Source organism: Hippocampus bargibanti, linkage group LG20, assembly GCF_051943395.1.
Source record: "Hippocampus bargibanti isolate YZ-2025 linkage group LG20, ASM5194339v1, whole genome shotgun sequence".
Classification (NCBI taxonomy): Eukaryota; Metazoa; Chordata; class Actinopteri; order Syngnathiformes; family Syngnathidae; genus Hippocampus; species Hippocampus bargibanti.
The window spans coordinates 4557769-4575623 of NC_142753.1; the positions used below are offsets into that span (position 1 = coordinate 4557769).

The 17855-nt window shown below is 39.9% G+C and overlaps 1 protein-coding gene across 4 annotated transcripts in view; it reads left to right on the forward strand.

Moving 5' to 3' along the window:
• Positions 1-17855, forward strand: part of trappc9 (trafficking protein particle complex subunit 9) — a 110005-nt gene that overhangs the window by 25449 nt on the left and 66701 nt on the right. For all 4 annotated transcript variants that reach the window (XM_088986900.1, XM_088986903.1, XM_088986901.1 and 1 more), the window contains 7 exons: positions 2653-2796; positions 4952-5078; positions 7501-7646; positions 10306-10391; positions 13143-13269; positions 14369-14501; positions 16410-16573. In XM_088986900.1, the coding sequence (XP_088843026.1) occupies positions 2653-2796; positions 4952-5078; positions 7501-7646; positions 10306-10391; positions 13143-13269; positions 14369-14501; positions 16410-16573 (927 nt within the window). The remainder of the gene's footprint in view (positions 1-2652; positions 2797-4951; positions 5079-7500; positions 7647-10305; positions 10392-13142; positions 13270-14368; positions 14502-16409; positions 16574-17855) is intronic.

Sequence of the window (17855 nt, forward strand, 5' to 3'; positions counted from 1 at the left end):
TCTTGTCTTGATTCTTGCAGTGTGCAAGTCGGGCTGTGCCAATGATTGTTTTTTTTTTCCGCCATCCTAACTGTCGGATTTTGTGCATTTTTGTGGCGTCGCCGAACCAAACCGTGATGGAATTAGTAATGTCGTAGCACTTCTTGTATATATATCCTCTGATTTGGACAACGTTGCCAATTTATACTTGGTTGGTAGGCCCGCTCACCGAAGACGCTTCTTACAATCAATTCAAAAGTCAATTTCCCATATCGAGACCCCCAAGTGATTTCATACAAACACATTTTGGAACTCCAAATGGGAGCAGATCACACCGCTTCAGCAGACAAAGGTAATCGTGCATCACATACTCCGGTTTAGCCGTCTTTCCAGGAGTGCCTCTTCAGGCTTTTCTGCATTCAAGCAAACACTTGAAAAAAAAAAAGGAAGGGGGGCGGGGGGTGACGAGAGACTGTCCGCTTTTGTTGGGCCTCGGCGACAGGGCTCTCCGATCCGCAGACTCTCAACCCCTTGGCACTTTGCAGCCACTCCACAGCCTTTTGAACGCTCGCAGCATAAAAGATGGAAGCACAAGGGCTTCAGGGACATTCGCGTTATCTCCCATGATCGCTATTTAAGAGACACAACAAGAGGATTCGTCTCGTACGCCTCGTTTGCCCTTTTTTTCCTTTTTTTTTTTGAATGCGGTGAATAGCAAGAAGCTGCAGGTTGAATGAGTCGGTTAATGTGGCCACCCGGGTTTTACTGCTCCAATAAAAATCACACAAATAAGCGATATGACTGTAGTAAGCCTTTATAAATACAACATCGGAAGTGCAGCACAATTCTGTTTTTATGTCGCCGTTTGACTCTGGAGTGGTTGTGTGCACAAGTGGGTAAATTAGCTAAAGATTGCTTCCACAATGGTTCTGTTTAAAGGCCAACCAACATATTTTTTTTGTTTCCTAACTGACATCAGAAAAACGTTTTATAGAATCTAAAATACCCAAAACACGCAGGCTGATATTTTTAGTCAAATGCGAAACACCAATAAAAACGACTTAAAGTGTCCCAAAAGTGCCACAAAATGAGCTCGAAACTGGGCAGACTCAGAAATTCCCACCCCCTTGTTCGTGACGCCACACCAGGATACTCCTTCGCAAACTGCCTTGCTCCAGAATCAAAACAATGCCGTCAGAGAGTTCAGATTCGGAGAAGATGCGTTCTTGTGACTCATCCAGTTATGAATATGATTCAAATACAGTAAAGTCTCGTTATATCGATATTATCGGGAGTCGGAAAAAATATCGATATAACCGGACTATCGATATATCCAATCGTGCGGCATGTAAATTTTCTCCTTGCGTTCATAGAAATAGTATCGTAATGAGCAGTACTATCGATATAACCAATATCGATATAACGGGACTTTACTGTAGTTCTGAAGAGGAAAGCATAAATGTTTGCAATCGATTGAAGAAGTCCTTCTGTATCAATTTGAGCCGTCTGGACTCTAATGTAGCGCCCAGAAAATGCACAAGATGGCGCACTAGCTCCATTGGGAATGGGCTGATTTGTCCGCTGGGAATTTGTGTAAATGTACACCTTCTTTATGCGTGTTACCGCAATTGGCTGCGACACACAATGATTCACCATTGCGTTAATTATATAGTTTTCCTTCTAATTTCGTGATCAACAGGTTGTTTTCAGACGAAAAAAATACCCAAAATGCATTGTGTCGCTTTCTCGTCGGATGCGTTCCCTCAGTGACGTCATCAACTCGAAAACAAGACTTCCTGAATATTCAGCACGAGTCTTAAAATGTTAAATATAGCTATATGCTGTGGAATCTTTGTAAAATGCATCCAGTAGAAGTCATTTGAAGTGATTTTACAAATTATGGACGCAACTTGTCCGGAGGTGTCAGTTGTCCTTTAATAAGCAGCAGTTTTGCCACTATCAAATGGGCAGTTCCAGCGTGTCGCCGACTTCCGGGATTCCGCCGGTATTCCGCGTCAATATACTTTGCAGTTTAATACATGCACATGTGCGCGTGCAGATTAAAATGATAATTGGCGCGCATGAAGCCATGAAATTCTGCTGTAGATCAAAATCAAAGCGCCATCGGTGCCTCTCGTCAAACTACAGCGTGATTTTCACCATATCATGCAGACAAATGGTTCCATATGAAGGCGTATAACTTGGATCAGGTACAGATTAGGATTGTTTCTGATGCTTGAGGGAGATTTGGCACTGATGTCTTCATGAGTAGCTCAAGATAATGCTCAAATCCCCTCTGAGTTCTCACCTTTCTCACACCAACCCCCAAACCTCCCCAATTTTATCCGACAATTCACTCCACAATATTAACTCATTCACTGCCATTTCCTAATTTATTCGGGTTTTGGTTTTTCTTGCGGGGGTGCAGATCAAGCGCTGTTCAGACCTCTGGCAATGTTTTTCCCTTTCCACGAGGGGGCAGCATTTCCTTTTTGTCCATGTTTGCGCTTTGTTACATATTTCGCTTTTGTTAAAGTGCTATAGAAATTAATAGGTATTGTATTTTGTGCACTCATCCCCATTTCAAACTCCAGGCTCGTATAACTTAGGAATTAACTTCTGATGAAAGAAGAGCCGCCACGCTGACTTTTCTGCTGGTCATTTCTCACGCAGGCACGCACCGAGGCTGGGCTGCCGTTCAAATGCGTCTCCTGCACGAGCTGGTGTATGCCTCCCGCCGCATGGGTAACCCCGGCCTCTCCGTACGCCACCTGTCCTTCCTGCTGCAAACCATGCTGGACTTCCTGTCCGATCAAGGTCTGTGAGAACCACACACGGAGAGAGAAAGAGAAATATTACAGTGTTGCTCCTTGATTAAATGTTGTGAGGTGCTTCTTGTACCCTGGCTTTAAAAAAAAACAAACAAAACATTTAGAAACAGCCACCCTGGCCTTTTGCGATAGCGGCTCTGCGCTCATTAGTGTGTAGCCCACAACAAAGCCACCTCTTTTTTTGGACCGAGTGCAACATTGTGCTCTGACCAGAAATCCTGCGCCGCTTTGACCGAAACAGCGTGAAGCTAGACAATCTTCTGGCCACACAATAGAGGCCACTGTAAATCCGCGCTTGGCCACCGAGCGTGCGGATGGACACGAGTATACAGTGGGAAGGAGTTGAGTTATGAAAACGAGGAAGAATGACTTTCGTAAATGTTTGAATACACAAGAAGCTTTCCTGTGTTTCTTCATCTCACTAATTCGACAGAGAAGAATTGCAGCGCCACCCCCCCCCCCCTGGACTGTGAATTAGTAACGCAACAGAATGCCATCATTTCAACTTTCTGATACGAATTTGTTTCAGTTTTGTGGACCTGTTTATTCACATAAATATTTAACAAACTATTTGACAGTTTTAGAGTATTAACATATTTTTTTGCCATAAAATGCTTGGTCGTCTTAGATTTATACCGATTTCCTCGAATCCCGATGTGACTGCTGTATTTGTAAAGACGACTTGGAGAAGTTCGGAGTTGCATCCAATTCCTCCTGACGTTCCCACCGTATGACCGCAACTTTGGTTTTGAACTCGAGAACCTTTCCATGCCACCCTCAATGTCATAACACTACAATAATAATAATAATAATAATACTAATAATAATAATAACAACAAATAACAATAATACACAAATAATACAAATAATAAAAAATAACAATAATAAATAATAATAAAAAATAACAATAATAAAAAATAATCATACTAAGACATAATAACAATAATAAAAATACTAACAATAACAAAAATAATAAAACATTATAACAATATTAACTCTTGATAAAGTGGTTGAAAGGAAAAACAAAGTGACATCAAACTTAATGAACAGTTGGGCCACCGAGTAAGAATTCTAATTGCTAGCAATTAAAAATAAAATCAAGAAATTATTTTAAAATCATGCAGCCATGTTAAAATCATGTTAACAATTACCTCATCTTTGCTGCAGTCGATGGAAGGAAAAACAACAACAAAAGCAAAAATATGTGTACATTTGTTATTTTATTTATTTATTCATTTATTTTGGTTGAGTCTTCAGCACAACAATCCTTCTTTGAAAGATGAATCACGGTGAGCTCTTGCAAAGATTTTTGCATGCAAATTCAGCTTTCTTTTTTTTCCTGTGTGAATTTGCACCTAGTATTCAATGCTGGTAATTAATCTCTTGTGGTGCGCGTGAAATGCAAAATAAGCACAAAAATGCGCCGTGTCGGTTCCTACTCGGCAAACCCAAGTTGTTGCGTCTCAATGCTCCGCTATTAAGTCAGTTGCATGGACGTGAATGTCCAGGCTTCATCGGATTCCCTCCCTTGGGTCGCCACGTGATGCGGAGGTGAGGGAGGGGGAATGGTGTTTTTTTTTTTTTGCAAAACACTGTTACTTTGCATATAGAACGGGAGATTGAAATCCAGTCAGTAGTTATCACTGGAGAAGCACTTGGAGGCGCATTCTAATTCCAGGTGCTAGCCGACGTACTTGTCCACTTGTGATTGAATGCCCCGCGGTGCATTTTAATAGTCGGTCCGACAAAGATTTACAAGATACGAAGCATTTATATGCGGCTCAAAATAAAAAAAGGGAGAATTTCCAGATCAGATGAACAAAAAATATAACACTAAATAAATCAACATATAAATAAACATAAAAAAGATAATATATATATATATATATATATATATATATATATATATATATATATATATATATATGTGTGTGTGTGTATATATGTATATATGTGTATATATATATATGTATATATATATATATATGTATATATATATGTATATATGTGTGTATATGTATATATATGTGTGTATATATGTGTATATATGTATATGTATATATATATATGTGTATATATATGTATATGTGTGTGAAGTGTAAGTGATGTTTTTTTTTTTTTTTTTTTTTTACATTTTACAGAGAAAAAAGAAGTGACCCAAAGCCTGGAAAATTACACGTCCAAGTGCCCGGGTGGAATGGAGGTCATCACCCTTCCGGATGGCCTAAAACTCCCACCGGTCCCTTTTACGAAGCTCCCAATGGTCCGGTAAGACGCGAATGTCGGCGGGTGAATGACACCGGCCAAATATGTTCATTAGACACTTCATGAACACAATTGCGCAACATATTAAGCTTTTATTACGTGAGCTGAGTCATCTCTCGGTATAATCTAGCAAAGCCACAATAACAATAATGGCTATAAATTAACATCTCTCGCAATGGTCTTCGGATAATTATTCCTGTAAAAGGGAGATGATAAACTTATCACACAAATGTAATCATTCATCAGAAGTCTTGGCGCAACACACAACGAGTCACAATCGTGTTATTTATGTGTTTTCCTTCTAATTTCGCCATCAACACGAAGTTTTCAGACCAAACAAAGTACCGCAAAATGCATTGAGGTGATGCAAGTTATGTCCTTTCTCGGTGAGGGGCGTTCCTTCAGTGACGTAGGGTGAGGACTCGTCACCAACTCAAAAACAAGACTTCTGGAATATTCAGCGCGAGTCTTAAAACGTAAAATATAGCTATCTATATGCGGTGGAATCTTTGTAAAATACGCTCAGTAGAAGTCATTTAAAGCCATTTTACAAATCATGGACACAACTTGTCCGGGGACGTCAGTTGTCCTTTAAGGACAACTGCTAATGACATCGGTGTGAGAAGCGCCAATACGTCCCTTTCGTGATGCAAGTTATGTCCTTTCTCGGTGAGGGGCGTTCCTTCAGTGACGTAGGGTGAGGACTCGTCACCAACTCAAAAACAAGACTTTCGGAATATTCAGCGCGAGTCTTAAGACGTAAAATATAGCTAGCTATATGCGGTGGAATCTTTGTAAAATACGCTCAGTAGAAGTCATTTAAAGCCATTTTACAAATTATGGACACAACTTGTCCGGAGACGTCGGTTGTCCTTTAAAATAGCCTCCTTTGATTCCTTCCCCTTCGTGTTGAAGCCATATTCAACATATTTTTTTCAGCATGTGCAAACAATTCAACACGCAGAAGGCAAAAACTTGACTAATGACCCGCTGAGAACGCTTGTGACGGTTGTGTGTTTTTCAAACCCTGCGACGCAGCCGTCTGCGAAATACAGCCCGCCTGACATGTGTTTACTCGAAATTTGTTTTAAGAGGCTGTCCTTCTTTATTTATTTTTATTTTTTTACTGACAGGAGTTAAATAATCAGCTGGGAAAAAACTAGATAGATATAAATAATAAATATGAAAATAAATACATAGAATATATATATATATATATATATATATATATATATATATATATATATATATATATATATATATATAGATAAAGGGGAAAGGAAAGCCGTTGTCGTGGATGTAGCGGTCCCGAGTGATGGGAACATCAGAAAGAAGGAACATGAGAAAATCGAGAAATACCAAGGGCTCAGAGAGGAGCTGCAGAGAGCCTGTAAGGTAAAGGTGACAGTCGTGCCTGTGGTGGTCGGAGCACTTGGGGCAGTGACCCCCAAACTCGACGAGTGGTTGCAACAGATCCCGGGAAAAACATCGGATATCTCGGTCCAGAAAAGCGCAGTGCTGGGAACAGCACGGATACTGCGCAGAACCCTCAAGCTTCCTGGCCTCTGGTAGAGGACCCGAGCTGAAATGGGGACAGACACCACCCATGGTGGGTGAGACGAGGATTTTTTATTTTTTTTATATACTTATTCAATGCCAGATGTGCAAAAATGTCCACTCCAGTGCCAGGGTTTTTGTCATTGTCGCTCAAATTCCAGCACCCACATAATATTGAGTTTTCGGACTGCATAAACATTCAATGCAGTGTTAGAAACCTTGCCTTCTCTCCTTTCATCAGAAAAGAATAGTTAATTCTTAAATTATACTGGTCTGGAGTTATAAATGAGGGCACAGATTTATTCAGGAATTGGAAATATGAGGTAGAGCGCCATTCCCGAATTTCATGCTTGGGTGCCGATAAAGCGCTTGCTGTGGCCTCTGGCAATTTTCTTCTTTTCCACAAGGGGGCAGCATTTACCTTTATTCCATGTTAGTGCTTTTTTCCAGCTTCAGCTGTTGCAAAAGCGCAATATAAACCAATATGTATGTATAGCATTGTATTTTGGACAGCCGCCTTCATTTCAAGTTCATATAACTCCAGACCCATATCATTTAGGAATTAAGTCTATTTTTCCTGAAGAAGTCTAAGGTTTTAATAATGAATGAATGTTTATGTGGTCCTAAAACTCAATATTCTGTGGGTCCTGGAATTCAAGTGACAATGACAAAAACCCTGGCACTGGAGTGAACACATTTTTGCACGTCTGGCAATGAACGAGTTCAAATTATTTTTCATTTTTTTAACAGCAAACTACAAACTCCCCGTTGAAGGAAAGTGGAGTAAATGAACACACCCTGGCATCAAAATTAGTATTTCCCCCCCACCCTCATACCCCCTATTCCTTTTCTATGATTTTTCCAAAAGGTCGGTGAAGCTTCTCAACCTCCCGGTGAGCCTGCGCCCTCATAAGGTGAAAGGCCTTCTGGGTCCCAACGTGTCCACAGCCAGCCCCTTTATCTACTCGCCCATCGTCATGCACAACAGAGGAGAAGAACGTTGCAAGAAGATCGGTAAAAAAAAAAAAAATCTCAAAATCCGATGCTGCGATTGATTCCGGGGGCTAAACGGCGTCAACGCATGTTGTGCGGGGTTGAGATTTGTTTTGTCCACCGCTGCCCCCTGTGGTGAATGAAAAGTGAAAGTGTGCGTTAGGCGAAAAGTTAGTCTTCCGAACATTTATTCCTCGTAAGAAACCATTAAAAATAATAATAATCCGTTCCCAGGTCCCCATAAAACATAATTTTCGACTAAATAAGCCTTAAAACTACACAAAATATACGGTACTGTATCATAAAGTCGTTTTATTTACCTTTGTGATGGTCGTAGTTGCCTGTTGATGATATCCGAGTGAAGTTGCCGTGATTTGGCTAGCTAGCTAGCTTTCTATCTATTTTAGTTACTTCCGGGTTGAGTGAACGCTGGCGCATGTGGCTGCCGCTGCTCATCCACAGAAAATCCTATCCTGTGACTGTAAAGTTACCTTGAGAGTTTTGAAAGGCGCCTATAAATGAAATGTATTATGATTGATGATTATTAGTATTATTAGTATTAGTCTTATTATTATTAGTACTATTAGTATTAGTATTAGTTTTATTATATACAGTAAAGTGTCGTTATATCGATATTCTCGGGAGTCCGAAAAATATCGATATAACCGGGACTATCGATATATCCGACCCTGCGCGCATGTAATTTTCTTCGTGCGTGCATAGAAATAGTATCGCTATAACCGGGACTATCGATATATCCGATATCGATATAACGAGACTTTACTGTATATATACTTGACCGCATAAAGCTTTACTTGTCGTGGCAACGGTGAGCCATGAAGGAATTGATGAAATTTTCCGGTTGTCAGCGGCGGGATGGAACCGCGCTTGACTGGGTGCGCTCGCCCCACTTGAGGCTTATCTCGTATGGCCTTATCAAACAAGATGAGCATTTGGCGACTCTTATAATCCCGCTTTAATTATGCTTCGATGACATTAGCCCACGGGCGGTTATCTCCCTCTGCAAACATACGACGCCCGCCCTCTCCGTTTCCTTTCCTCCTTTTGCAATTTATTTATTAACGTATTTTTTTGCTGAGAAAATGCGGCAATGCGAACTGACTGGCCTGTGATTTATTTGCCGAGAAATAATAGTCGTCAAAAAAAAATCAATGACATGCAACTTTAATTCACGTTGCAATCCCACCCGTAATGTTGGCTTTTGTGGTGAAATCAAATTTGGCCTTCGTATCATGAAGAGCTCTCCAGTTTCCTGCTTCACTCAACTTCAAATTGTTGACAAACTGCAAATAGACAACTGGCAACATTGTATTGACCGTTGCTCTGCTGTTTATTTATTTTTGAATAAAAAATTAACTCATTAGCTGCCATTCACAAATTTCTATTCGGAAATTAATAATATGACGTCGAGCGCCGTTCCCGAATGAGTTCGGGTTTAGTTTTTTTCTTGCCGATAAAGCGCTGGCCAGACCTCTGGTAATGTTTGTTTCCCCTTTCATAAGGGGGCAGCATTTCCTTTGTTTCCCATGTTATAATAATCCATTTCATTGATGAGCCCCTTTCAAAACTCTCAAGGTCACTTTACAGTCACCGGATACGTTGTTATGTGGCTGAGCAGCGGCAGCCACATGTGCCAGCATTCACTCAAGCCGGAGTAACTCAAATAGATAGAAAGTTAGCAAGCTAGCTCATAGTTTGTCGGTCAATTAGTTGTATATTTTTGTATTTTGGCGAACCTGTTACTTAAATGTGGTTTTTGAGCTGCCGTTATGTTGGTCAATTAGTTAGAATAATAATAATAATAAAAATCATCATCATCGTCATCATCATCATCATAATAATAATAATACATTTCATTTCTAAGCGCCTTTCAAAACTCTCAAGGTCACTTTACAGTCACAGGATAAAGTTTTTCTGTGGGTGATCAGCAGCAGCCACATGTGCCAGCGTTCACTGAACCCCGAAGTAACTCAAATAGATAGAAAGCTAGCTAGCTAAAGATAGCAAATAAATAGCTAATTGATGTTAGCGCATTGTTCCAGCTTCAGCTGTTGTTCAAGCGCTTTATAAATCAATATGTATGTATTGCATTGTAAGTTGGACAGCCGCCATCATTTCAAGCTCATATAACTCCAGACCCATATAATTTAGGAATTAACTTATTTTTGATGAAAGAAGAGAGTCTAAGGTTTCTAATACTGTATTGAATGTTTATGTACCCCTAAAACTCAATATTCTTTGGGTCCTGGAATTCAAATGACAATGACAAAAACCCTGGCACTGGAGTGGACACATTTTTGGACGTCTGCATAACTCCAGGTCCATATAGCTTGGCAATCAACTCTTTATTTTGAATTGAAAGAAAAATGTAGCTCAATTTCATTCCCGTTTGCTCTCTTAATAATATAATAATAATACATTTAATTTCTAAGCGCCTTTCAAAACTCGTAAGGACACTTTACAGTCACAGGATTTTTTTTGTGCGGGTGAGCAGCGGCAGCCATTCGCGCCAGCGTTCACTCTTGCACCAAGGTGAAGTGACATCATTGCCATCGTACCTATTTTTGCCCCCACAGCAGAACAATGATTGACTTGCGAACCCAAAAAAAGGAATTGATTGCATGTTTTTTGTTTGTTTGTTTGTTTTTTTGGTTTTCAGATTTCCAATGGGTTCAAGGAGATGTTTGCGAGGTGCAACTCATGGTCTACAACCCCATGCCTTACGAGCTTCGCGTGGAGAACGTGGTGAGTGACCGACTCACTGCCGCGTCTACTGTCATAAATTTCACACTGATAAGTTAAAAGTAGTTTTCGTAGCGAGATTTGGCGTGTTTCAAAATTTGGTATGCAAATCCCTTGAGTGGAACTTTTAAGTTTGATTCATTAGCATTTAGAAATGTTCTCACGGTGATTCACAGAAAGTTCCGCATTGCTGGAGGCAGCCGGTGCTTCATTAATTAAAGAAAGAGTCGCTTTTAATATGTTTGTCAACGTTGAAGGTATCTTCATAAAATGGCTTCTGGAAACGTCGTCCTTGGTGTTTTTAGAGCTTGAGAAGCGGCCACACGTGCCGGTGTCATCACACATCACACGAATTTGAAAAATGAACATCAAATAAGCCATTTCTGTGTCTGTTTTGAAATGATATTAACTCATTCACTGCCAGACATAAATCTGTCCAATCCAGTGCCAGGGTTTTTGTCTTTTTCACTCAAATTGTAAGACCCACATAATATTCAGTTTTAGGACTACAGAAACGTTCAATGTAGCGTAAGAAACCTTACACTCGCTTCTTTCATCAGAAAAAAGGGTTAAGTACTAAGTTATATGGGTCTGGAGTTATATGAGCTTGAAGTTCCAGTTTCAGAAGGTCCCGCCCCCTTGTTTGTGACGTCACGCCAGTACGTCTTGCCTTGCTCGAGAATCAAAACAATGGCGAGAAACAATGGCTTCAGATTTGGAGAAGATGCTTTCTTGTCACTCATCCAGTTATGATTCAGAATATGATTCAAATAGTTCTGAAGAGGAAAGCATAAATGTTTGCAATCGATTAAAAAAGTACTTTCGTATCAATTGAGCCGTCAAGACTGCAATGTAGCGTCCCAGAAAATGCACAAGATGGCGCCCAAGCTCCATTGGAAATGGGCTGGTTTATCTGCTGGGAATTTGTGTCAACTCGTATCAAATAGTAGTCTTGGTGCAACACACAACGATTCACCATTGCAATATTAATGTGTATTCCTTCTAATTTCGCCATCAACACGGATCAACACGAAGTTTTCAGACCAAACAAAGTACCCAAAATGCATTGTGTGTCGCTTTTATCGGTCAGTCACGATACCTACCGTGACATCACGGTAGGTATCGTCACTAACTCAAAAACGACTTCCTGAATATTCAGCGTGAGTCTTAAAACGTAAAATATAGCTATATGCCGTGGAATTTTTGTAAAATACGGTCAGTACAAGTCATTTGAATTGATTTTACAAATTATGGACACGACTTGTCCGGAGGCGTCGGTTGTCCTTTCATAACAGCTGAAGCTGGAACAAAGCACTCAGATGGAAAAAAAGGAAATTCTCCCCCCTTGTGGAAAAGAAAAAAAATGCCAGAGGCCATTGCACAGCGCTTTATCCACAACCAAGCATGACAAAAACAAAACACAGAAAAATTCGCGAATGGCACTCTATGTCATATTTTCAATTCCCGAAGAAATCCGTTAATGGCGGTGAATGAGTTATCTTTGACAGGCAAAGAGTGACTATGCGCGCGTACAAATAGTAGATGGTGCAATCCCGACATGCGTAAAAGTCTGACACAGCATGCCCCAAAAAAGAAAAAAAGTCATACCGTTCTCGTTTCCCACCGTTATGGTAATGAGTTCACAGCGACCGTCGTGCTTGTAAACTTGAATGGCACTCGGGTAGAGCGCGCAGTGCCGGCGAGGCCAAACAATCCTAATTGGCATCAGTGCCGCCTGTGTGCAATTCAGAGACCTCCCCGCCTCCTGCGCAGATGTGTCACACACAGTTTTTAATCACGACTCGCTTTGACTGGGTGTGAATGAAGAACACGCTAACTTAAACGAAGCAAGAAACATTTGCCAGCTGAAGCTAAAATCTTTAAATTTGGGCAAATGTGACATTCCCAACCCCCCTTTTTTATAAAATACAATATGTCCACCCATCCTCTCGTTTCCCATAAAGGACAACCGACAACTCCGGACAAGTTCCGTCCACAATTTGTAAAATGACTGCAAATGACTTCATATAGCTATATTTTACATTTTAAGACTCGCGCTGAATATTCAGGAAGTATGGTTTTCAAGTTGATGACGATGGCCGAAGTGACGTCACATTCAGAATGCCCCTGACCGAGAAAGGGACACACAATGCATTTTGCATACTTTTTTTCATCTGAAAACACCATGTTGATCGCGACATTAGAAGGAAAACTACATCAATAACGCCATGGTGAATCATTGTGTGTCACAGCCAATTGCGGTAACACGCATAAAGAAGGTGTAAGTTGACACAAATTCTCAGCGGACAAATAAGCCCATTTCCAACGGAGCTTGTGTGCCATCTTGTGCATTTTCTGGGCGCTACATTGGAGTCTAGACGGCTCGAATGACACGGAATGACTTCTTTCATCAATTGCAAACATTTATGCTTTCCTTCTCAGAACTATTTAAATCATGTTCATAACTGGATGAGTCACAAGAAAGCATCTTAACCCGAATCGGAACTCTGAAGCCATTGTTTTGATTCTGGAGCAAGGCAGTGTGTGACCAATAGTGACGTCACGAATCAGGGGGCGGGACTTTCTGAATCTCCCCTCATTTGTGGCAGTTTTGGGACACTTTAAGTCATTTTTATTTGTGTTTTGCATTTGACTAAGAATATCAGCCTGCATGTTTTGGGTATTTTAGATGCTATAAAGCGTTTTTCTGATGTCAGTTAGGAAACAAAAAAATTGTGTCGGTTGTCTTTTAAGGGTTTACTGACCTCCGGCGTGGAATTTGAGTCCCTCCCTGCCGCGCTGTCACTCCCAGCGGAGTCCGGCCTCTACCCTGTCACTTTAGTGGGCGTCCCAAGAACCTCCGGCAACATCAGCGTGAACGGTGAGTCTTATCCGATGTCGTGGGAACCATGAATTAATCACTGATTACTCATTCACTGCCAAACGATTTACAAAAAAATATGTCCACTCCAGTGCCAGGGTTTTTGTCATTGTCACTGAAATTGCAGGACCCACAGAATATTAAGTTTTAAGATCAGAATCGGGCCTAACATTCAACACATCGTTAGAAACCTTCGATGCTCTTCTTTCATCCGAAAAAATACATCAACAAACAAATAGACATAAATACATTTAAATAAATAAATAAATAAATAAATAAATAAATAAATAAATAAATACATACATAAATAAATACACAGACACACAACCATATACCCATACATATTTATATACATAATACATAAATATACATAAATACATAAATATTTAGATAAATGAATAAATGAACAAATGAATACACATATAAATAGACACACAGACAAACAAATACAAATAAACACATAAATAAATACATGAACAAACAAAAATACATAAATAAATATATTTGAATAAATAAATACATAAATAAAATTTCAAGCGGAATAATTTGATTCAGTTGCGATTTGATTTGGTATGTCTCCGTAATGCTGTACGCACAAAAAACCCTATATGATATTTTTTTGTTGTCATTGTCATTTTACATGCATTTGAATCTTCTTCTTTTCCTGTCGGCTTTTCCCTTCAAGGGGTCGCCACAGCAAATCAGTGTCCTCCATCTTTAGAGGTTTGATCCGCATGCATTTGAATGGACTTCCTAAATAATAATGGTCTGGAGTTATATTTGCTTGAAATGAGGGCGGATGTACAAAATACAATACATTTATATAGCGCTTTAACAACAGCTGAAGCTGGAACAAAGCGCAAACATGGATAAAAAAGGAAATGCTTCCCCTTTGTGGAAAAAAAAACATTGCCAGAGGCCATGGCCAGCGCTTTATCGGCACCCAAGCATGGGAAAAAAAACCCAGAACAAATTCCGTCATATTTTCAATTCCCGAATAAATTCTTGAATGGCAGGGAATGAGTTAAACCGGCTATCCATGACATTGACTAGATGATGCTCCAATGACTTTCCACGACTGTGTTATATTTGATCCAAGGTTACCAGACCTCAGTGTTTGGCGTGACCAGCGAATGCCTCCTGGAGGGTCTGCCCGGGGTCAAGACTGAAGGTTGTCTGGTTGAGGTCATCCCCTCGCTTCCTCGCCTCCAGCTCACTACATCGCTACCACGGTTCGATCCAGGATTATTATTATTATTATTATTATTATTATTATTATGATTGTCTTCTCGCTGTTAGCTCTGTCGAGGAGCTCATGTTATCGAGTATTTGGGTGACTACTTCATTCATTTTGCTGAATTTAGGAGAGTTGAGGATTAGACCAGAGAAGATATCAGTTTATTTTTATTGATTCATTTGCCACTCTCCCTTTTTTCTCTTGTTTTTGTTTATAGTTTGGCCTTGGTGCAGCAGGTTCACAAAGTTTCATGGACATTCATAGTTGTATTTTTTTTGCGTTTTATGGATAAATAAAATAATACACCGTTTTCAGTTTTTTTTCACTTTGAGCAGTTTCAAGGTCTGCTTTCTGAGTGTTGTGGGGCAAGTACGCCCCCTCAACACACACAGTTCTGCGCACATCTTCACTTTGACCTAAACCGCTGGCCACATTGTACTTCCGGTTTCCTCTCGGGGGTTCCTTTCGGAATTTGGGGAAACCATTGGAATGTTTCATTTTCTCTGCGTATTACATATAGAGCGCACAAAAAATTAATAACTTGTTTTCAAATCTGAAGTCAAAGAATAATGACTGTTATTGTGCTTTACATACGACAATTTTCAAATTTGGTTCGGACTTCAACAAGCATCATGGCACTTGACATGTCGATTCGGTTTCGCGGACCGAATAAGATGAAGTGGCGGACCGCAGACCTTAACTTTAACACGCGTGCTATACAGGATCGTATTAAGCGTTTTGAAAAATTCAAATCGGAAACGTGCACATTTAGCCTTTTGCTTTTTCACACTGATTAGCAAACACACTGGTTTACCTCCGCAACATGTCGGCCTCCCCCGCGAATTGAATTTACCGCAAGGAAACCAACGTGTGATCGCAGTGAAGGCTTCACCGCGGCAAAACCCTCACGTCTTCAAGTGCGTTTAATGTGGAAGCTCTTTTTGTACTTTTTCGGCTTTCCGAGAGCGCTGTTGCAGCCCCGCGCGGCAAAGAGAATGCAAATGTAATATGGGCAATCTCCGGGGGTCGGTCCTCTGATGGACCTTCATTTTGGATATCACAGGAGGTTCCTCCGCTTTCATCTTATTTTTTTCCTCTGTAACAGAACCTGTCGTACCTTTCTCACTTTCCCAAGCCGCTGCTGGGTGTCTGCATAGGGATTTTCCCACGTTTGACTTGCTGGCAATTCTATTTTTTTAACCGTTAATGTAATTTAATTTCATGTATTTTAATATATTTTATTTTAAGGTAGTTTAAGTTATTGTATTTTATTGTATTTCGTTGTTTTATTTTCCTATAATGTATTCTCATGTTTATAGTTCATTTAATTTAATTTCATGTATTCTAATGAATTTATTTTAAGGAATTTTAAGTTATTCTATTTTATTGTATTTTGTTGTTTTTTCTTAAAATGTATTTAGATTTGTGTTTTTAGATTTTATTATTATTATTATATTTGATTTTGTTTTATTGTATTGCATTTCTCTGCGAACCTTCGCATACATTTGTTTTCAACGCATTGGGTTCATCAAGACAGAAGACTTCCGGGTAGAGTGAACGCTGGCGCGAATGGCTGCCGCTGCTCACACGTACAAAAAAAGCGTTTTGAAAGCCGCTTCGAAATTAAATGTATTATTATTATTATTGTTATTGTTATTTTTGATGATTTCAACAATTTATATCTGGGGTGGGCAAAGAATGTACCAGGGACTGCATGAGAGATGATCAAGAATATATACAGGTCTCCATTATTATTTGAGAAGGCAAATACATTTTCAAAGCTTTCATAACCCGCCCGCGGATGCTACAAGATCATAGCAAAGCACCGCACGAAGCGACTCAACTCACATCAACACAGTTCCTCGGCACCAGGTGATAAACGCTTCTCTTTATATCCCATTAGGTCAGCCCACACACCTCATCCCATGTCCAAAGAAGAACTTTCCAGCAGCGTGTCCGTGCAGCTTTTTAACGGCGAGGCCCAGCAGATGACCATCACCTTGGAGAACATCGGCTCCGAGGACATCGAGAGCCTGAAGCTCACCTCAAAGAACATCACCGCTAAAGGTTAGTCGCCCTAAGTTGCACTTTCTCCATGGAATGCTAGAGGGCCTCTTTTACATGTTTTTCTCCTGTGTTTCGACACGTGCCCGCGTCTTCAGATCATTGCGGTCACTCATGGTTATTTTTCAGTCTGACTTTCAGTCTGGCCTCTTTTTTTCATTCTCAGTCAATGTAAAATTGCTATTTTTAGAAGAAAAAAAGCCCGTTTAAACTTGTGCAGGTGATGTAGCGTATCGTCATTGAAGACGTTCTGACCGTCCTTGCCCCGGCATAAATGTCTATCATTGTTATTTTATGAGTCGGGGTTAGCTGCAGTCTTTTTAGTTTGTGACTATTGGTTCGGTTTGACCTTAAGAGTAAAAATCGACTGTCGGAGGCTTATATACGCGCTATTTGGAGCCTGTTTCTGACATGCTCAATCATCTGTGTCATTATAGTCCAAAGAAAAGGTAACTTGCTAGCGATTTCGGGTGCGCCGCATTTGAGCTAAGTGAGACCTTTTGAAGACTGATTCATGTTGACGCTTTTTTTCCCCCCAACATTACTCTTTCATATTATCTTCAGCCTCTACTCACACACACAAGGAATGTCATTTAAAACTCTTAAAGAGTGCTGATCATGACAAAAAAGTATTTTCTGCACTATAAGGCGCACCTAAAAGCCTTGAGATTTTTTTCAAAAGCTGACCATGCACCTCATAATGCTTACACCACACCTAAGGCGCACCTTAGGTGTGGAAAAAGGTTTTAAAATTGTCATTCATTGAATGCGCTTCTTATAATGCGGTGCGCCTTATGTATGGAAAAGCCTTTTAAATATGTCATTCATTGGAGATGGCCCTTATTATAATGCGGTGCGCCTTATGTATGAAAACGTTTTTAAATGTCATTTATTGAAGGTACCCCTTATAGTATTGTGGTGCATCTTATAATAATAATATTAATAATAATAATAATAATAATAATACATTTCATTTATAAGCCTTATGTATGGAAAAAAGGTTTTAAAATATGTCATTCATTGAAGATGCCCCTTATAATAATGCAGTGCACCTTATCTATGGAAACATTTTTTTAAATGTCATTCATTGAAGATGCCCCTTATAATAATGCAGTGCACCTTATGTATGGAAAACGTTTTTAAAATGTCATTCATTGAAGGTGCCCCTCATAGTATTGCGGTGCACCTTATGTATGGAAAAAGGGTTTTAAATGTCATTTGTTGAAGGTGCACCTTATATTCCAGACAATACGATACTTGTTTTGTCATTTTTCTCTGCGATTGA